The 22,442-nt window shown below is 39.1% G+C and overlaps 1 protein-coding gene across 1 annotated transcript in view; it reads right to left on the bottom strand.

Annotated features, from left to right (window-relative positions):
* Positions 1 to 2,329: 2,329 nt before the first annotated feature.
* Positions 2,330 to 22,442, bottom strand: part of CPA6 (carboxypeptidase A6) — a 271,590-nt gene continuing 251,477 nt past the window's right edge. The window contains exons 9-11 of the mRNA XM_043483639.1: positions 10,497 to 10,699; positions 6,303 to 6,387; positions 2,330 to 2,855 (exon numbers count right to left, since the gene is read on the bottom strand). Of these exons, the coding sequence (XP_043339574.1) occupies positions 2,668 to 2,855; positions 6,303 to 6,387; positions 10,497 to 10,699 (476 nt within the window). The 3' untranslated portion in view covers positions 2,330 to 2,667. The remainder of the gene's footprint in view (positions 2,856 to 6,302; positions 6,388 to 10,496; positions 10,700 to 22,442) is intronic.

Here is a 22,442-nt window from a genome sequence, read left to right on the forward strand (position 1 = left end):
GTAATTTTGTTTATTTATTTTTGGCTGTGCTGGGTCTTTGTTGCTGTGCATGGGCTTTCTCTAGTTGTGGAGAGCGGGGGCTGTTCTTCCTTGGGGTGTGCCGGCTTCTTTTGTTGTGGAGCAGGGGTTCTAGGTGTGTGGGCTTCAGTAGTTGTGGCCCTGGGGCTCTAGAGTGCAGGCTCAATAGTTGTGGAGCACGGGCTTAGCTGCTCCATGGTAGGATCTTCCTGGACCAGGGACTGAACTACTGTCCCTTGCATTGGCAGGTGGATTCTTACCCACTGTGCCACCAGTAAAGTCCCTTTTTCAGATTCTTTATCTTGAGATTTGCTTATTCTTTTTTATTTTTTTAAAACCAAATATAAATATTTATTAAGCAACCAAGCCCAAGGCATGGACGTTCAAATCACACAACTGTAGAGATCTTTTTTTCATTCTTTTCTCCTATGTTGAATTTCCTATTTTCTAGGATTTTACATTTTTATCTTCGTTTAGACCCTTACTTTGGTAGAGCATAGGACTTCAGTTATATGAAAATGTCTATATTCTACCCTCACATTTCATTGATTTTTTTGCCAGGTATAGATTTTTTTTTTTCCTGCTCAGCATGTGGGGTCTTAGTTCTCCAACCAGGGATTGAATCTGCAACCCCCTGCAGTGGAAGCACAGTCTTAACCATTGGACTGCCAAGGAAGGCATGTTATAGATTTTGAGCATAGATTTTTTTCTTTGAAAGTCTAAAGACATTTTTCTATCATCCAGCATCTGTGGTGCTGTTGAGAAGTTTCACAACACTCTGGTCCTTATTTCTTTGTGATCACTTCTTTTTCTTTCTGGAACTTTTAAGGCTCGTCTCTTTATCTTGGTGTTCATGATGTGTTTTGGTCAGCTAAATCCTCTGATAGGATTTGCTTCTATCACATACTTGGAACTATAACCAGTCTGGGATTAATCAGAATTGAACTCTTGGCTAGAGGCCTATCAGACCATCTAGGTAGTCTGAATTTGGGTTGCAAACCTGGGTGAGGGCTGAACTGTGGTTCCCATACTCAGTGGCAATCTGTCCCCTCTCTACTTTTGGCAAAATCTGAAATAGTTAATTTGCCTTGGGGTCCATTGGTGGTAGTATGGACATTTATTTACACTGAAGGATTAGCACTTTGGAATTCCAGAATTTTGGTCAGAGGAGAATCTGTTATTAGATTTCCCACCTTGGACTCATGCTGGGCTTTGTTTTCTGTGACCATTCTCTGAAATGCTGTGGGATTCAGTCTGTACTCGGCTGACCTGAAAGATGTTCTCAGTGGACCCCTTACCCTTCTAGGGCTGTTTTCACTCAATGCCTACCCTGAGGTTTCTTTACTTCTTGATCTGACGTTTTAAAGATGATTTGAAAAAAACTACATATTGTCCAGAAGTTTGAGTTATTTCCAGCAGTACAGATACTTATCCTATCATATTCTTAGAAATGGGAACCTATATTACCTTTTTTAAAAAATACAAAAAAAATTTTGTTACAGTTGCTTTCCAATGTTGTGTTACTTTCTGCTGTACCACAAAGTGAATCAGCCATACATATACATATATTAATACCTCCTCTTTTTTGGATTTCCTTCCTATTTAGGTCAACACAGAGCACTGCGTAGAGTTCCCTGTGCTATACAGTCATCAATGCTATTAGTTACCTATTTTATACACAGTAGGGTATATATGCCAATCCCAATTACCCAGTCCATCCCACCCCACTCCCCTCTTGATATCCCCCTTTTAAACCACAATTTCCTCATTTGACAAGTGGGATGACAGTAGTGTCTGAAAGTGAAAAGTGTTAGTCACTCAGCCTATCTGACTCTTTGTGACCCCACAGACTGCAGCCCGCTGGGCTCCTCTACCATGAAATTCTCCAGGCAAGAATACTGGAATTGGTAGCCATTCTCTTCTCCAGGGGATCTTCCTGACCTAGGGATCAAACCCAGGTCTTCTGCATTGCAGGAGCTGGGATGGCAGATTCTGAGCCACCAGGGAAGCCCAATAGTATTTGAGGAATTGGTGAGATTGCTAATAAGTGTAAAGCTCTTAACACTGTGTGGCTCCTCAATTAATGTTTACTCTTTTTTTTAAAGTGGCATTCTTGAAGTCTGAACATAACTGCCCTTCCTTGCTACATTTTTATAGGTGTTTGGTGCACTAAGGCCAGGGGGTGGTATGAATAATCTGAGGTCTTATTAGGTTGTATATTTATGATATTAAGAAATATGTTTCTTTCCATTTCAAAAATTTTCATTTTACATGAGAACCAAGTGATAAAACATGATTAGTAGCCTAGATCTTAATTGGGAACATGAGGTTTATTGAAGTAGAATCCCCAACTTGTACATTTCTTGAGACAAAAAATTAGAAAATATCCCCTCCTCACTTAAACAAATAAGACTCTAAATGGATAGAAAATGGATGTCTTCTCTTACAACAAAGTAGGCTATATATGTTTATTTTTAACCTTTTTTTTTTATTGCCACAGAGAATGGGATTGCATGAGAAGGATTTTAAAGTCCACAGTTAGGTTCCCTCTCAGCTGTTGCCCTTCTCTGTAACAATACACACCCACTTCCAAATGAATCTTGCACAGAATCGGCTCTTTCTGGTGGTTGACCTGCCCCTTGGGGTGTCTCAGGGGCACTTCTTTAGTAGGTGCATTGTGATATTCTTCACAGCCAGCATGGTCTCTGTACAGGTGGGTTTGATGAGTGTCTCTGGGAGTAAAAAGCCAAAATGCCCAGTGTCACGTAGTTCAAAAGCAAACGTGTAGGGTATTCCATTTTTGTAGGCCCAATCCATTGAGCTACCAGAACTCACATCTAAAAGTTAAAAAAAAAAAAAAAAAAAGGTCAGCTTCACTAGAGTATGTAATTTTCAAAATGTATATATAGTACTTGCTTACTAAGCTATCCTAAATCTTTCCAATTATATACCCTTTCAACAAGAGCAATTTAACCAGACTTCCTTAACATCAAGCTCATGGAACTTATAAATCATACCTGCTATCCTCATAAATCATCCTAGCCACTTTCAGTCTGGTTCTTGCCTCTGACATTTATGAAAACTTTGCTCTTGGATGATCTAGTCTATGTAGTAATGCTTTTCCAGTACAATGACCTCAATTTCTCAGCCTCAACTTCAATATTATTTCTCTCCACCCTCACTTCATTCACCAAGAAACATACCCATATTGTGGGCTTTTATCTTCTCTTCCAAGGTCTCGAATATTGAAATTTTGATCTCAGAAAACCTCATTTCTATATCCCCTATGTTTTTCACTCCTGATGAACTTGTTCTTTGCCTTCACTTATTACAGTTTCTAAGACTGCCCACAGGCTTCTTAGAATTTCATTGAACTCTCTAGCTGACTATGAATTACACCACTAAATTTCTCATTAGACCCTTCTTTTCTAGCCCTTTTCTGCTTTTGATTAGCTAATCCTCAATCCTGAAGTCCAGTTTCTCTTTTTTATCTCAACAGGGAGATGGAGAAAATCTGTTGTAAATTCATTCTTTCTGAAGTCTTTCTCCATTACCAATAGTATTATAGGTGCCTTTTTCTAGACCTTCACTTACAGACCCTTCGTCATTCTCTTCTGGTCCTGCCCCTTGCTTTACGACTGTCTCCACTCTCAACATCGTCTCAACAGCACCTCCTCTGCTTCCATCCCACTCTTCACTTTTCTCCTAGCTCAGGAAGAAATGCTGCTCATCTTTTACATGTGACATCGTCTGATACCACTTTTTGTTGCCTTCTCTGGTAGCGAGAGGGTCCCTTCTCCAGGACCTTGTTTTGTTAATAGACCACCCTTCTCTTGTATCCTCATTGACCAAAATGTCCCAGCCCTGCTTCCCTGGAGCACTTCCTTCTCCAGATCCCTATTATACACTATTTTCTTTTTCTTCTTTCTTTTGCTTTAGCTCTCAAAAGATAATCTGTCTATGTTTCTTCTATATCCGCAACCACTTGCAATCTGGTTCTTGCCTCTACCAGACTATGAAGCCTTTGTTCTTGAAGGTCACCTATGACAGTGGGCCTAATCTCCTTTTTTGTTTTTTCCTTGCTCAGATCACACTTTTAGCCTCTCAGCAGCATTTAACCTAGCTGATAATCCATTCTGGCAACTCTCTCCTGGCTTCTGTGACCTTACACACTCCAGCTTTCCAGCACACAATTGAAAACCCACACTGTGGGCTTGGACTGTATCCAGTCACATCACCTTCTGGGATTCTCTGTGCCTCAGTCTTCCTTTTGAAAAAGGGATCATAGTACCTACTGCATAGAGTTGTTGTGAAAATTAAAGCAATCAGGATGCATTTGGTGTTACTGTTTAGTACCTTTAACCCCAAAGTGCCTAGTAAGCAGTTTTTAGCGTAACATGCTTTTAATAATTAATTCATAAATGAATAAATTTTCATAGAAGAATCTTTATATACTTTTTCCTGAAGTTTATATGATCCAGCCTAACATAACACCACTTTGTTATTTAAAATTTTTCCCTCTCAAGTGATACCACTTTTTGATGCCATTGTTGCTAGGACAAGTTAGAGACAGAATTACATGACGATGACAATCAAATGGCTCTGCTGTTTCCCAGGACCCCTTTGCTTCCAGCTGGGGCCAGAAGGTAGGCTGTGGCTTCTTTGTCCCTCTGAGTTAGAGTCACTGGAACTGCAAATAGTAGCCATAGTAGCCAAAGTCAGAGACAATATTTGCCAACCCTTACATCATGGCGATATGACAGCCTCATTTCTATGGTAACAGGTTGCTCTCAGTAAATATGATACTATGACTGTGCCTTAATACCAAGCTGAAAGGTGAACTGTGAGTAAGGCTTTTTAAAAATTAATGTTTTTAGATTTTTAATATATATCGACATTAACTGGTAATGTGATTTTTAAAAATACTATATTTCCCCTTTCAAAGTGGCTCTTTTAAAAGACAGTTATAGAAAGGTCAGCATTAGACCAATGATCATTCACTTAAAAAAAAATTCTGATACTTAAGATATCACCATTACCAGGAAAAACTTATAAACAATGTTAATTAACAAGCCAAGTGTTTCTTCTGAAGGCTGAAGAAGTGATTGGTTAGAAATATATAATGGATGAATTAAAGAAATTGAGAAATTTGCTAGCTCATTGAAAAGTATAATTGAATGTCAATATCTATACATACACATATAATGTACATTATATGATCCACTATATGATCGTGGTGAGCTTCTAGAATGACACTAGATATTCAGGAATATATGCTTTCTCACTAGATTTTCTAAGTCATATAGTCAATAAATTTTATTTTTAAATTTATTTTTGGCTGCACTGGGTCTTCATTGTTGTGCATGGGCTTTCTCTAGTTGTGGAGAGTGGGGTCTTCTCTTGTGGTGTGTGGACTTCTCATTGTGGTGGCATCTCTTGTTGTGGCTCCCAGGCTGTAGGTGCTTAGGCTTCAGTAGTTGTGACATATGGCCTAACTGCTCCAAGGCATTTGGGATCTTCCTGGACCAGGGATTAAACCCGTGTCCCTTGAATTGGCAGGCAGATTATTAACCACTGGGTCACCAGAGAAGTCTGTTAATGAATTGCAGAGTTTGAAAGACTATGGAAAATGACCTAGTCCCATTCCTCATGCATCAGTTGTGCAAACTGAAGCCCAGGATTATTGTCTTTGTCAGGATTCCATCTAACTAGTGGCAGAATTAAGACTAGAATCCATGTCTTCTGGTTCTATATATGTCCAAGTTATGTCCATACACTGGAAAGAACTTGTTATTTATTTCACATGAAATAGATATTTTAATTACCGTTCAAGAAGAAATTCAGTTGACGGTGTTATGTAAGAAACAGAATGTCATAACAAGAATGGTGAAGGAAAGGGATAAAAAGGAAGCTCTTTCAGAGCTGAAACATTACTTCATTTTCTTCTCAAGGCCCATTACCATTTCACAGGAGTTACAACTGCTTAAGGAGCCCATTTGGGTACTTTGTACTGTCATAAGATCTCAGTTCAACTCTGTAGTCTTTATTACGTGCCTAGCATATTCTCTGCGAAGGATTCATTTGAGTTGGGACAGTGATTTCTGTCAAGCAGCATAAAACTAATCAGACATAAACTTCCATCTTCCTTGGCTAATTTGGTAGTCAAAAATTTCATTTTGGGGAGTGGGGAACATATTTTCTGTGTTTTTTTTTAAAAAGGGAAGTCATTACACAGGATATTGGTTCAAGAGATGATTCCAACACAGCATCCAAAGGAAACTTACACAATGTGCTGGAGGCAGGCCCGTATCGGTACTGTACCCCATGAGCTGACCGAAGTGCATTCACAGCCTTGTAAGCTGCAGATTCCTGTTAATTTAAATGGAGAAATTTGATCACATATATCATTGCATTGAAACCTTTAGAAACACTGACATGTTGTTTGAGCATCATCAGTACTCAATATAGAGAACACTGCGGGCACTGATGAATAGCTGTATTTAATGGTAATATTGTTATTCTTTGTTGCATATTGAATTTTGCAATATGTTTTAGAGCACACTATTTCCCTTGATTAATTTCTACAGTGAGCCAGTGATCAGTAATATTTCCATATATAGACAAGGAAAGGAAGGCTCATCAAGGTTCAGTGGTCAGACTGGGGTTACACTGCACAGGATGGCTGGGTTGAAATAAAGACATCTTCTGAGACTGATTTAGTGTTCTGCCCTCTTCACTTTGAACTAGTTCAGAGACACCGTTTCTATAAATTACAAAATGCTTGACAGTGCAGAGCTCATGTCATTCTTACTCATAGCTACATATACACCATTTAGCAACATGGCTGTGTATAACAGATGCTTAATCACTATTTTTAAGATAAATTAAAAAAAATAGATTATTTTAATTTTAATTAAATTTCTTTTTGGCCACACAGCATGAGAGATCTTAGTTCTCTGACCAGGGATGGAACCTGCGCCCCCTGCAGGGAAAGCATGGAGTCTTTGCCACTGGACCATGAAGGAAGTCCCCTTAATCACTATTTCTTGCATGCATGTTGAATAAGCATAGATCTGCAAGAGTATCAAGATAATCTTATCAATCCTTAAGTACATACTTCAGTGGCTAGGTTCAAGGTAGTTAAAACCCATTTGAATCAGTTCCCAAACCCTTTAATTCAGTAGAAGTGACTCCTCTTGCTCTGTGTGTTTATCCTTCGTGGGAATGGAAACACTTTCAGAATGCTTCCTGACTTCTAAGGTTACACACTCCTCTGGCAGAGCTCTGCCAGGTGTGGCTAAGATGTAGAAATTCTAAGGTGGAACTTCCTACCTATGCCAAAAAGCAGGAAAAATAAATGCCATCAAAATACCTAAAGGTGAATATCCTAAGATGAACTCAAATGATAAAGACTACCCTGTGAAAACATTTTCAAATGGTGTGAAAGGACTAGTTTCAACAAGGAGCTGAAACATATTGAGTGACCAGTGAGGGGAAAAGAAGTATGCTGAAACTGGTATATGACTCTCCCATTTCCACTTTCCTGTGAATAATTTAATCCAGCACGTTGAAGCACTCTGGGCAACGCGGTGTTGTATGTTGGACCCGGCTTCAGCCTGCTGTTCTCACTTACCTCTGGGATGCAGAGAGCAGCATTTGCAGCAAATGCTACACGGGGTGGCTATTCAGGGACCAGGCAGTAGGACCTGACAAACATTTATTACTGATCTCCCTGATGACGACATTCTCCTTGCGGGAGCCAACAGAATAGGAATGTAAACACCATAATGAGGTATCTTTATGGAGAATGTGCTAAGACTTTCAACATCTTCTCCAATGGCCTCAGCAGTATTCCATGGCAAGGGCAGATATTTCTACATTTAGAAGATTACTGCACTCTGATATGAGGAGACCTTTGTTCCTTATTATTTCAGATGACTAAACCCAAGGGGGGAAGAAAAAATCTATTGAGAAAAAAAAAGATAGCCACTCTGCCTGTTTTCACAAAACATAGTTTTAGCCTTTTGTGATCACTGGACTTCTGTGACTGAGGTGTATGTTGATAAGAGGTCTAGGCATATTCCTTTCACAAAGAGTAGAAACGTCATTAAATTTTCTAAGAATTATTTTCCAGGGTGGCATCTATTTAGATGAGTTTAAGTGATTCTTCCTTTCTCCATTGCTTTCCCCCCTGGTTGTTCAGAAGGACCCAGGCCTCCTTTATTGGATCTCAGCTAAGTAAGGAGTATATTTTTTCTTTAAATATTTTTATATTTAAAGCAAGTTAGGGGACTTCTCTGGCAATCTGGTGGTTAAGACTCCATGCTCCCAGTGCAGAGGGTGCAGGTTCCCCAGTTAAGGAACTAAGGTCCCATGTGCCACATGCTGTGGGCATAGCATGGCCAAAAATAATAATAATAATTTTTTAAAAGTTAAAAAACAACTTCATGACCTAAATACATTAGCAGAACCACAGACTCCTACATATTGATGGAATGCTTTTGAACAAGTTGAACAGAATTTAATGGTTTCTGGTTAACATTCACAGACTGTCTAGTTTCTGAGAACTATAATCTTGGTTTTAGCGATTTAGCTTATCTGCAACCCACTAACAGGATTTCTCAATAGGGTTACTACTGACAGTTTGGACTGAATTGCTCTTTGCTGTGGAAGGCTGTCCTGTGTAATGTAGGATATTTCATAGCATCCTTGGCCTCTACCCATTAGATGCCAGTAACATCTTCCACCCCTGTGGTGGCAATCAAAAAAATGTTCCTAACATTGTCCAGTGTCCCTTGGGAGGAAAGTTCATCACTGGCTGTGAACCACTGATCCAATTTTCATACCATATCCTCTAATCCAAGACAAAAAGAAAGTAATTTAACTGCTGGTGGGAAAATAATTTCAAAATGTGGACACCATCCTCATGCAATAGTTTTAATACATTGTTTATTCTATATAATCAGTTGTGAGGATACAAACAGACGCTGTGCCCAGTTTAGAAAGGGATGAACAACTGCCTATAGAAACATTGCAGAACAAGGTGCTAGGCTGCCAGGTCACTAACACTGAAAATGAAAAGCATCTTTGATCCACCGAGGAGCTGAAGAATAGCTCCATCTAGCATCACTCCCGCCTTTACAGTATTTCTAAAGAGAGAGAATTTGCTCAGAATTCTTGCACAAAATGCTAAGAACAGAGTTCCTCTTTTGGATAGGAAACAAGCCTTCCCCAGACCACCTTCTGACCACCTCATGTTCCTCATTCCTTCTAGGTCCTGGACATCTAGATCAGGAATTCCTGCAACCCCAAGCAACTGATGCAGGATTTGGAGATTGAGGTATAGGAAGAAAGGGGATGCTTTTATTAAAAAAAAAAAAAAAAGAACTTTTAAGTGTAACATACCTACAGAAGTGTATACAAATAAAGTTTATAGCTCGATGAAGGATCACAAGCTGCACACACTAATCCAGTAACCAGCATCCAGACAAAGAACAGAACATCAACAGCAACCCAAAGCCTGCCTACGACCCCTCTTAATCCCTTCACCCTCCCTATTCCTTACTTGTAACACTATTAGCATGGCCTGGCTTTGCACTTCATAGGCCTCTAGATGCTATAGGCTCTGAGCCAGATTCACTTTACAAGGAATTAATTCCTGTAGTGGATAGCTTGTTGGGCTTCTGAGATGAGGAGGGGAAGGAACTCTGCTCTTTCACTTTCAAGTAATCTCATGCTTGAAAAGCTGTTCACTCTAAGCACCAACTTGTCAGATACATGCCCAGAGACTTAGTAGCATTAAGCAAATAGCGCTTATAAATTAAAACTTGCTTTTAATTAATGAGAGTCAGACCATAATTTATGAACAATTATTTACTCAATAAAGTTAATTACACCCCTGCACATGTGACCGAAGCTGTAATACAAATCAAATCCATCCTGACATTTTCCAAATAACATATGGTAAGAAAGTAAATAGTTTGGAAATGATAGCATTTGAGAAACAGTGTAGCACAGTGGTTAAAAGCAACAACATTGGAGCTAGATTTGGAGTGAATCCTGGGTATGACAGTGAGTAGCGGTGTGTTCTTATTTTAATTATTTAGTATGTTTAGGTTTCAGTTTCCTCATCTGTAAAATGAGGATAATAATAGTTACTGTATATGATTAAGAAAGATAAATGACATTTTATATATATATGTCATTTATCTTTCTCAATCATATATAGTAACTACTATATATGTATACTATATACTATACTATATATATACACTATACATATATATACTATTATATATATTATATATACTATACTATATATATGCTATATATACTATTATTATGTATATAACTATATACATATATACAAACACACACACACACACACACACACAATGCTTGTTGCATCATTACATAGGACCATCTTAGCATTAGAAAAGCATGAAGCCTGACGCACATATCCAGCTTCAAGTACTTACCACACAGCTAAAATTGGGGATTGTTGCATACTTGTAAGAATATGGATATAGCAACATCTGAGCATATGCATGAAAAGATAGGTAAGCCGTGATGTGCTTCCTGTGTTTCCGGAGGAAGTTAGCTACAGCTTTCACTTCCGGCTCAGATTCTGGGAAAGGTCCACAGTACGTATCATCACAAGGGTGCATGGAAGCTCCTTCATCTGCAAGTTAAAAAGGAAAATGGGGTGTAGGCACCGGCAGGCAAGAAGCAAGAAACGCAAATAGGCATTGTTAAACTGATTCTTCTGTTGTTTCTGTAAACACACGATATTATTAAGGTATTCCTATAACTTGTCATTTACTGAAATTAATACTGAAGAATCCAAGGTGGCTCAGGCCTCCATGTAAAATGGCCGGGCAGCCTGAATAGGAACTGGGTGCTGCTTGTTTAGCTAAGCCTGCATAAACCACCCTAGAGGGAGGGCTCCAACAGTTGGAGAACTAATTCTGTATGATCCCCCCAGAGCAGGTAAGGCCTCTTTGTTTATATACTCCATGACACTTGCACTTGTTCCCACCATAGCACCCAACCCACTTGTCATAAGAGTCAGTAGTTTACTCATTTAACGTGCAGTCAATATTTACACTGACCTGGGTGCCTGGGATACACTGGAAAACAACACAGGAAGAAATCCCTGCTATAACAGAACCCGCATTCAATCTGGATTCTTTGTTAGACTCTAATGCTCTGTGAAGGCAGGGACTGCGTCTTTCTTTTTGGGCACCTGACAACTAGAACAATAATATGGCAAGTGTTCAACAAACAGTTGTTGAATAAGTAAATGTCAGATCAAAAGAAAAGGCTAGACATCTGTACAGATGTCTGGTAAGATCCAAATATTGATATATTAAGAACAGGGAGGCAAGACAGAAATAATTCCACAGAACATGCCAATTTCTGTTATATTTTTAGATCAGCTATAGTCAAACTGGTTTTATAAAACCCAAGAGAACTCTCCAGTTATCTTCAGGGTCAGTTCAGCTAAGAAATCCTCAAAAGTAAATTTTAATATTTTTGAAATTAATAAATTATGCAAGTCCATGAAGGAGAGGGAGGAAAATAAGATTTACTGTAATAATCACGGAGGATTAAGGTTCCAAGAAATTTTGGAAACAATGGCATTTCCCATAGTGATTTGCCATTCTGAGTCCTTGCTCTCCTATACCTGGAACACTGTAACTCCATAAACAAATGAAAAATGTTTGGTAGGTCTATGACATAGTCTAGCACTACTGAAAATGAAAAAACTAAGACCAGGCTAATTCTTGAGGACATTATGTCTCATTTATGCTAAAGGAGAGTCAGGATAGGGAATTTAAAGGAATTGTGGTTTTCCTCCTTTGAGTCTAATTTTGGACTCAAAGCCTCAACAGCAACTGGGATATGGATGGAACTCAGAACTTAATGTAAAAATTATAGCTAATTCTCCAAAAGGAACAGAAAAAACTAGACCTTTGAGCAACACTGATGTAAAGGAAAGATCACAAACTGAGCAACTACTTCCAGAGAGAGCAGAAGTAATGAGCTAGAGAAACAAGAGCTCACAACAACCCTAATAAATATTCTCAAGGGCGTATGGGAGGGCACGGGAAATGTTAAACAGGGGCAAGAAGTTATAAAAAAGAACCAATAAGATATAATGGAAAAAACTTAACTCATGGGTTGCATGAATACAATCAATGTGTGAATTGATGAGATGGAGTGGATTTTGAAACATTCCCAGAGGCATTGAGAAAGAACAAAGAATTGTAAAAATGAAAACAAAAAAAAAGGACATGAAAAATAGAATAATCACCAACATTTGATTAGTAGGGCTTCTAAATGAAAAAAAATCAAGTTAAATATTTGAAGAATTGCTAATTGAAATTTTGCCACGGTTAAAGGTTAAATGGGCTTATTGTGTACCAACATGAAAAAGAAAAGGGAAAATATCAACATGATACAGTAAAGTGAAATTTAGGAACAAGGAATCAATTCCAGAGAGAAAGCAGCAGACCATCTATAGAGGGATGAAATTTGATTCACATCTGACATTTTAAATAGCAGTACTTGTTCAGTCACTAAGTTGTGTTCCAATTCTTTTCAATCCCATGGACTGCAGCATGCCAGGCTTCCCTGTCCTTCACTATCTCCCAGAGTTTGCTCAAACTCATGTCCACTGAGTCAGTGATGCCATCCAACAATCTCATCCTCTGTCGTCCCCTGTTCCTCCTGCCCTCAGTCTTTCCCAGCATCTGGGTCTTTTCCAATGAGTCGGCTGTTCACATCAGGTGGCCAAAGTATTGGAGCTTCAACGTCAGGCCTTCCAGTAAATATTCAGGGTTGGTTTCCTTTAGGATTGATTGGTTTTATCTCCTTGCAGTCTAAGGGACTCTCAAGAGTCTTCACCACCACCAGAATTCAAAACCATCAGTTCTTCAGTGCTCAGCTCACCTGACATTTTAAACAGCAACACTAGAATAATATTTGCAAAGTATTTTTGAAACAGGAAATATGAGTCTAGACTTATAGATGAATTCATTGAAATGTGAGAGTGAAATAAAGATGTCATAGTTATTGGCATATTTTCATTGGCTATTTTTTCATTTTCAATGTGTACTTTTTTCACTTACAGCTTTTAAATTTCATGTATTACACAATTTTAAAGTTTTAAAAAGATTTTAGTTGTCATCAATTTTGTCAGATTGCTTACTAAGATTGTTATTGTTGATACGTTTTTTTTTCAGGAAGCATTTTATTTTTAATATAAATTTATTTATTTTAATTGGAGGCTAATTACTTTACAATATTGTAGTGGTTTTGCCATACACTGACATGAATCTGCCACGGGTGTACATGTGTTCCCCATCCTGAACCCCCCTCCCACCTCCCTCCTCATCCCATACCTCTGGGTTATCCCAGTGCACCAGCCCCGAGCACCCTCTATCATGCATCGAACCTGGATTGGTGATTCGTTTCACATATGACAATATACAGGTTTCAATGCCATTCTCCCATGATACAAGCAATGGGGAAAAGCACCATTTCTTCTTAGTCTCTGCCAACAATACCCTGAAAGTGCCTTTTGCTTTTTGCCCATTTGATGGCAAAATTTAATTTGTCTTCCTTACTACAAGTATGTTTGAACATTGATTTATAGGTTGACATTGGATTGGACATGTCTCTGAATTAGTTAATCTTGTCTTTAGCTCATATTATTGTTGGGCTGTTTATCTTTTTTTGGTTGGTTGGTTTAGTTGCTAAGTTGTCTCCAACCCTTGCAATCCCCATGGACCGCAGCCTCCCAGGTTCCCCTGTCCATGGGATTTCCCAGGCAAGAATATTGGAGTGGGTGGCCATTCTCTTCTCCAGAGGATCTTCCCGACCCAGGGAGCAAACCTGTGTCTCCTGCATTGGCAATGGGGGAATGAGTCACAAGGGAAGCCATACTCATGTATAAAAGAGCTTTGTATAGAGGTTTGTCATCTGCACTGCATTTTATCCTCATATTTATATTTTTCAATTGTTTATGATAGCTTTTTATAATTTTAGACATCTTAAATTTTATATAATTACTGTGTCTTTTTCAGTGGCTTTTGGGTTTCCTGTCTTGGTTAAGAATTTTTTCCTATTCTGAGGGATTACAGCTTGTTTATAGGTTTTCTTCTAAGAATGTTGTCACTTAAAAAAATTATTTATTTTTGGCTGTGCTGGGTCTTTGGTGCTGCGTAGGCTTTTCTCTAGTTGCAGTGAGCAGGGGCTGCTCTCTAGCTGCAATGTGCAGGTTTCTCATTGCTGTGGCTTCCCTTGTTGCAGAGCACGGGCTCTAGGGTGTGTGGGCTTCAGTAGTTATGGCATGTGTGCTCAATAGTTGCAGCTCCTGGGCTCTAGAGCACAGTCTCAATAGTTGTGGTTCATGGGCTTAGTTGCTCAACAGCATGTGGGATTTTTCTGTGTCAGGGATCAAGCCTATGTCTCCTGCATTGGCAGATGGATTCTTTGCTACTGAGCTACCAGGGAAACCTCAAGAATGTTATCGTTTTATTTTTTTTCCATCTAAGGCTTTAATCCTTTTGGATTTATTTTTATACATATGTAACATACAGCTTTATCTTCAGTTTTTCTATATTGAAAGACAATTCATTCAGCATAATTTATTAAATATTCTACCATTTTCCCACTGAATTGAAACACCACCTTGGTCATATATTAAAACCTCTTGCATTTGTTGATCTATTCCTGGATTCTCTGTTCTGCTGTTCTATTAGTCTCTCTCTATATTGTCATCCTATCAGTCTATAGCAGCATTAAGATACGTGCTGACATCAGACAAGTTCCCCTTACTGTTATTCTTTTATTCAGTTTTATTGGCTTTTTAGGGTCTGTTTGCTTTCCCATATAGATTTTATGATCGTTTTATCAGTCCCCCAAAATATAAATGAAAAAGCCTGTTGAGATTCTAACTGGAATTGCAGTAAATTTATACTGATTTTTTGAGGATATTATAATATTGAGTTACCCAATCCAAGGACATGTTACACCATTCCATTTGCTCAGATGGTGTTTTATGTTCATCATCAATATTTTATCACTCTTTTCTTCAGTATATTTTCTTTATTGTTGTTATTGCTATGAATTGGTAACTATTTATTTTTAAAAATTTTTACATGATTTTAATGGTTACCTTTCATTTATAGTTATTATTAAATATTGCTATATTTCCCATGTAGTACAGTATATCCCTGAATTTATCTTACAACTAATGGTTTGTACCTTCCATTCCCTCATCCCGTAACTGCCCCTCCACCCTCCCCCTAGTAACTGTGCTTGTTCTCTATATCTGTGAGTCTGCTTTTATTTTTGTTATATTCACTAGTTTGTTGTATTTTTATTTTACACGTATAAGTGGTATCATTCAGTCTTCCTACTTCTGCCTGACTTATTTCACTTAGCATAATGTCCTCTAAGTCCATGCATGTTGCTGAAAATGACAAAATTTCATTATTTTTATGACAGCAGTATTCCAATGTATATGTATATCACATCTTCATCCATTCATCTGTTGATGGACACTTACGTTGCTTCCATATTTTGGCAGTTATAAATAATGCTGCTCTGAACATTGGGATGACAGAGGATGAGATGGCTGGATGGCGTCACCGACTTGATGGACATGAGTTTGAGTAAACTCCGGGAGTTGGTGATGGACAGGGAGGCCTGGCGTGCTGCGATTCATGGGGTTGCAAAGAGTTGGACACGACTGAGCGATGAACTGAACTGAACATTGGGGTGCATTCCTTTTTGAATAAGTGTTTTTTGTTTTTGATATGTATGCAGGAGTGAAATTGCTGGGTTATATGGTAACACTGTTTTTAGTTTTTTGAGAAATCATACTGTTTTGTCTAGTGGCTACCATTGGTAACTATTTTCCAAATGGTCCTCTAAGAGTGCGGTGGTAGAAGTCACTTCATGATACCATGAGAACTCCTCCCATTCTCCCCCTTCCTGTCCTCTACCAGATCCATCAGATCTAACTGGGAATTAGTTGTCCAAACCGTCTCTTTAAACTTTATTTTGGAGGCTTCTGTGCTGTCAAAATAAAAAAAAATGTGGCCCATTAAACAAATTTTATATTAAATATGTGTTATTTACATATATAAACTGTGTTCTGATAACTGTATCCTTAGATAATATCATATTTGGGATAATGAGTGACAGCTCAACTGACATTTCTTTAGAAAATCAGACCCTCTTCTAAATAACCCTCTAAGTTGCTAAAGATAAATGACTTGCTTTGTTCAAACTGTCAGGAAAGAAGGCACATAATTCTTTAGTATTCTCATTTTCCATTCTTTCTATAGATTGTAAAGTATTTCTAAGCCATTCCTGAATCTGTAGAAGCTAGAGATCTACTTGTTTTTCAGCTAAGAGTGGGTAAGGATTGCCATCTTCTATCCTTTATAAGGTAAGAAAAACCAAACAATGATTTTCTTTTTCAAGAAGTAAAATTCTTCTGAGTAGCAAGGGGGATAAATATATGGTACTGAAGACAGAGCCAGTGTTATTATTCCTTTCTGGAGTGGGGAGCATTTAGGGCTATAGATTGAGATGAGAATGGTGAGTGTCTTGTATCCCTGGCTATATGGCCACAAGGAGACACTATTCTTGACCTGAGGCACTTGCTTTCCCACACCATCCTCACTAAATCTTCTCTGGGTGTATCTGAGGCTTTTATAACATCGCTTACTAATATAGGTGGTACAGATCTAACATAGGATGGGAAGAACAGCAAGGTTTGGAATATAGAATAATTCTACAGATGACTATGTCTGGCTGTAAATTCAGTAGCATGTATGTTGTACTGAAGTTATTTATTTTTATAGACTCTTCCACTTCTTTAGAGGGTGAACTCCTCTAGGACCTTATAATAAGTCATGCCTTATTATTCCCAGTACTTAGCAAAGTGGACACCTTTGCTCTGCTCTAATTGTTGTTGAATGAATAAGCTGAGGTGACCCTGCTCAGGGGAGGTGCTTATATCTTGGACTATTTCACTGAATCTAGGTTTTTGCTTAGACAACACCAGTTCATCTCCATGGAAGGCCGAGGACTCACCAGGGCAACACCACCACCACCACTACCAACAAACTACCTTCAAAAAGCCTGTTGGTCTATGAAAACATTTGGTTACCTAAGCATTTCTTGAATAATTTCAAATCTGAAATTCTGAGCTTTCCCAAAATTATACCTTAATAAATGTTTAGCAAGGAAATGGGATACTTCAAAACTTCTTTTCTATGGTGATGAGCCCCAATTGTTTATGCATGTAGATGCAAATCCTCCCTTGCCCCTAACACAAGCTATCCTGAGTGATAGCTTCATGAGTGAGCTTTTAACAGGTCATAGCCAAAAAGTGCCGTTAAGTTAAGTTTCCTCTTCAGTTCAGTTCAGTTCAGTCACTCAGTCGTGTCCGACTCTCCGCGACCCCATGAACCGCAGCACGCCAGGCCTCCCTGTCCATCACCAACTCCCGGAGTCCACCCAAACCCATGTCCATTGAGTCGATGATGCCGTCCAACCATCTCATCCTCTGTCGTCCCCTTCTCCTCCTGCCCTCTAAGTTTCCTCTTGGACTGCATAAAAGCTGTGACAGTGTGCTGATGACGTTTCTTTCAGAGGATGGACGGAGAGATATTCATAACTGGAGGGGAGTGTTTACAACAGGAAGCCTTTTTTCCCCCTCTAGCCACAGACTTTATTATTTGAATATTTGCAACTGTTATTCTATGTTAATTTCTTATAAAACTCTGTATTCTGTATTGCTTGGTCACTTCACTCTCCATTTTATGCCACATTTCCATCAAGAACTATTTCCTCAAGGAATGTGCAGAGAGAGCAGAGGGGTGTGGAGGATGGACAGGGCCAGAAAAGGTATAGGCTGTCCAGCAAAGTGGGAAAAGTGTCCGTGGCTTAAGAAGGACCAGGTGATCCTTCAGGAGACCAGAAGCCTTACCTGCTTTCTCACAGAGCTTGAAATATTCTCCTCCCTTGGCTTCTGATACACTCTCCTCCTTTTCCCCATCTCTACTATTTTATTTTTTCATTTATTATTATTTTTATTGGAGTATAATTGCTTTATAATGTTGTGTTAGTTTCTGCTATAGGACAGCATGCCTCAGCTATGCGTATACATATATTCCCTCCCTGTTGAACCTCCCTCCCCTTCTCCCCGACATTCTCCTCTTATATTTTTCTTCCAAAAACTGTATGATTTCCTTCTCAGTCCTCTTTATGGGTTTGTCTTCCTCTTTTAGTCCCTTAAGGGAAGAGTACCCAGTTGTTCTGTCCTTAGTCCATTTTCTTCAATAATCTCTCTTCAATGACTATGACTTCTTCAACTACTTTTATGTATTGATAGTTTCATTCATTCAGTACTATGCACCTCAAACTAGGATGGGTCAATGAACAAAATAAAGTTTTCTGCCATATAGACTTTACATTTTAATGGTGGCAGTGACAGTGATGGGGAGATGAACAACACAGTGGATAACTAATTGCACTGTGTAGTAGAAAAGTGCTGTAGAACAGAGAAAGGGCAGAGGAGTAAAAGAAAGATCAGGAATTCTGGGGAAGTGAGTTGCGATGACAAAGATGGCATTGAGAGGTATTCTTAGTAGCTGAATTGGAGCATACCTGAAGAACACAGGGAGTCAGCCAACGCACCTGGGGAAGGGTGTTTTGAGCAGAGGTAACAGCCAATGTGATGGCTCCACAGCAGGCCTGGTGTGCCTGGCCAGTGTGGATGGAGCCAAGTGTTGAGGGTGGGATAGAAATTGATGAGATCAGACAATCAACAGGGGCCCAGGTCATGTGAAGTTTCTTTTTAATTTGATTTTTATATTGGAGTATAGTTGCTTGACAACATGGTGTTAGTTGCTGCTGCTCAGCAAAGTGAATCAGCTGTACGTACACATATATCCCCTCTCCCTTGGATTTCCTTCCTGTTTAGGTCACCACAGAGCGCTGAGTAGAGTTCCCTGTGCTATACGGCAGATTCTCATTAGTTATCTGTTTTATACACAGTAGCGTATAAATGTTGATCCCAATCTCCCAGCCATACCCCCTCTTTGGTACCCATATGTTAGAGTCTGTGTCTCTGTTTCTGCTTTGTAAGTAAGTCAGAAGGAGAAAAACAGATATTGTATATTAATACATATGTGTGGAATCTAGAAAAATGGTATATGTGTGTGTTTGTCTTAGTCGCTCATTTGTGTCCGACTCTTACTCCCAAAACATAGAGTGAGAAAAATGACCAGGAAAGAAGTGAGTTAGGAAGAGAGTTTTATATTATGGAGGTCAAGTGAAGCTAAATGTTTTGAAAAATAAAGCATGATTCACTTGGTCAAAGCAGCTTAGAAACCAAGTTGAGATCAAGACGTGACCATTGGATTTAGCAATGTGGGATTTGATTAGAGTATAATACTATGTGTAGTGAGTTTATATAGTATAATATTATGTGTAGGGACTAGGAGAGGATGAGACTCTGCTAAAAAGGAACAAAGACACGGGGCAGTAGCTGGTGGAAGAAAGGGAAACAGAGGATTTTTTCAGATGAGAGGAATAATGGCATGCTTTCATGCTGACGGGGGAAAGCCCAGTAGAGAACCAAACAAACACACCACTCAACCAGCCAAACAGACAACAAAATAGAGATGGGAAAATTCCTGGAGCAATATTCTTGAGTAGGAAAGATCTAGTTCAAATCAATGACTTGAATTTCTATCTCGAGCTTTCTGCACATCTCCACCGGCTTGTCTCAGAGGCACCGGAAGCTCAAGCTGTCCTTAGATGAAATCATCTCTGTCTTTCCTACCCACCAAAGTGACCTCTTGCAATATTTCCCTCATTCATCGAGTGGCCCAAGTCAGAAACTTAGATGGAGAGACTCTGAAAGTTGCCCTCTCCCTAATCCCTCCATCCTATTGGAGAGCAAATTCAGTTGATCCCATCTGTTCTGTGACTCCTACCAGCAAAGTTCAGACCCTCAGCATTATTCCCCTGCATTACCACAATAGTTCATCGCCTTCAGTCTGGCTTGCCTTGAATTCAGCCTTCTCAACAACATCACTGTAATCTTCTAAAAACGTAAAACTGATCTTATTGCTCTGCTGCTTAAAAACCCTTCAGTGGCTGCCTTCTAGATAAAGTTCTAAAGTCTTTGCGTGGGTGCTAAGTCACTTCAGTAGTGTCTGACTCTATGCACCCCCATGGACCATAGCCTGCCAGGCTCCTCTGTCCATAGGATTCTCCAGGCAAGAATACTGGAGTGGGTTACCATGCCCTCCTCCAGGGGATCTTCCCAACCCAGGGATGGAACCTGCATCTCTTATGTCTTCTGCATTGGCAGGTGGGTTCTTTACTACTAGCACCACCTGGGAGGTCTTTACTATGGCTTAAAGGCCATAGAGGTAGTGTGGTCAAAATGTTTGAAAATAGTAGTGGCAGGTATTACAGTTCATTTCGTTTGTGTGTTTTTCTGTCTTAAAAAAAAAAAAATGGGACTTGCCTGGGAGCCCTTTGGTTAAGACTCAGCACTTCCACTGCTGGGGGCATGGATTCAATTCCTGGATGGGGAACTAAAATCCCATATGCTGAGAGGCATGGCCAAAAATAAAAAACCAAAACCCAATTGGTGATTTTTGTCCTGTTGCTATACAGAGAGCACTGTGATTGGTATTTAACCATTTGCCAGATAATGTCATGAACCTTCTGTAGTTCTGTAATAGGTTCAAGGTTACATAGTTTCCCCCTTTTGTGGAATTCAGAATGTCAGAGGGTTATGCTTTCTCTCTCTGACCGGATGCCTATGTGATAAGGCCCTTCATGATCTATTTTGTTGATTTGCTTGAAATTTTAGGTTCTACCAGTCTGTCTTAAACATTCTACTTATACTTTTAATACACTACACTCTTTCTACACTCTTCCCTACACTATTGGTTATTTTCCTGATATTCCACACACCTTTGTCTTTATGACTTTGCACATGCTGTTCCCTTGTCTGATGCATCTCTTTTCTTCCCAGCCTGATTTTACCTGTTCTTTAGATACCACTTCTCGGCATCTCCTCCAGTGGCCCCCAGGCTGGGTTAGGTGCCTGTACTTTGTATGACCGTAACACCCTTTATTTGCATTTGTCATAAAACTTAGTGTCTATGTTAAAATGTATGCAAACCCATTTCCCTACTCGATTAGGCAAAGCACAGTGCTTGACCAATATTGGGTGCAAAATAAACTCAAAAGCATTTTATTTCATAATTATCATATATGAGCTAAATGGTATAATATGGAGGAGGGTTATGCCTCAATTTAATGCTGTTTGCCTGAGAAACACATTAGACACTGGAATATTCTATAGCACTTTATGGTTTAATTTTATTGATTGGCATCCTGCCAAGGTTATTTACCATAGATTACATATTGATTCAGCAGCAAAATGGGATATCACATTGAGAATGCTTTCTGCCAGTGTATCTCTAATTTTTGCCTTACTCATTTGTCTTTAAAAGTAAAATCGGAATCCTGAATAGTGGGGCCTCTAAGATGGAAATAAATTAATTCAGGTGCAAAGAAAACCACTAAAACAATCTAATTTTATTTATAGCCTTTTGGGGCACTACCCAGGCTTTACTAAAATGTGAAAAAACAGCTCACAAATATTATTGAACAGAAAGTCCCTGGCAGATTTTAAGTAACCATGTTGGATATACAATTTGAAGAGTCCTGTCCAAACCTAGCCTCAATTACACAGATTCTGATCAGAAATAGCTGCCGTACTCCAGAAGATCAAGATAGCAGAAAGCTAAAGCACCAGGACACATTTCAAAGAAACAACACCATAAAAGAATTCCATAGCCAGGAAACAATGATAAGACAGACTTCTGGGGGAGAGGAACAAAAATCATCAAAGTCATCACTCTAGGTTTTAGGAGCATGAGAATGTACAGGTTATTAATTTTCTCTCAGTTTATGGGAGCCAATATATTGTTTCTGAAGCTGAAACAACAGTCTCTTTCCCATCTTTACATGCAGAACAACTGCAGAATATATAACAGGATCTCTGCAGCGCAGAGTGGGGAGATGGTAGTCTCCTCAAAAAAGCAGCAGACATCTCTGTTTTGAATGCTTCAGCAGTTTAACTTCCACACCATACATCACCTCTTTCGTTTCTGAGTATTGAGATGCAAAACTCTATAAGGACCTCGTAAATCTAGGCAGAAGATGGTGCATGCACATATAAGGAAATGAGAGGACGAGACAACATAGGATATAACGCAGTCATAAAGTGCGCAGTGCAGGCTGAGTGCATAGGAGCACAAAAGGAGGACAGGGAGCACGGAAGACCAGGGAAGACCTGGTGAGGCTGT

This window comes from Cervus canadensis, chromosome 12, assembly GCF_019320065.1.
Source record: "Cervus canadensis isolate Bull #8, Minnesota chromosome 12, ASM1932006v1, whole genome shotgun sequence".
Taxonomy (NCBI): Eukaryota; Metazoa; Chordata; class Mammalia; order Artiodactyla; family Cervidae; genus Cervus; species Cervus canadensis.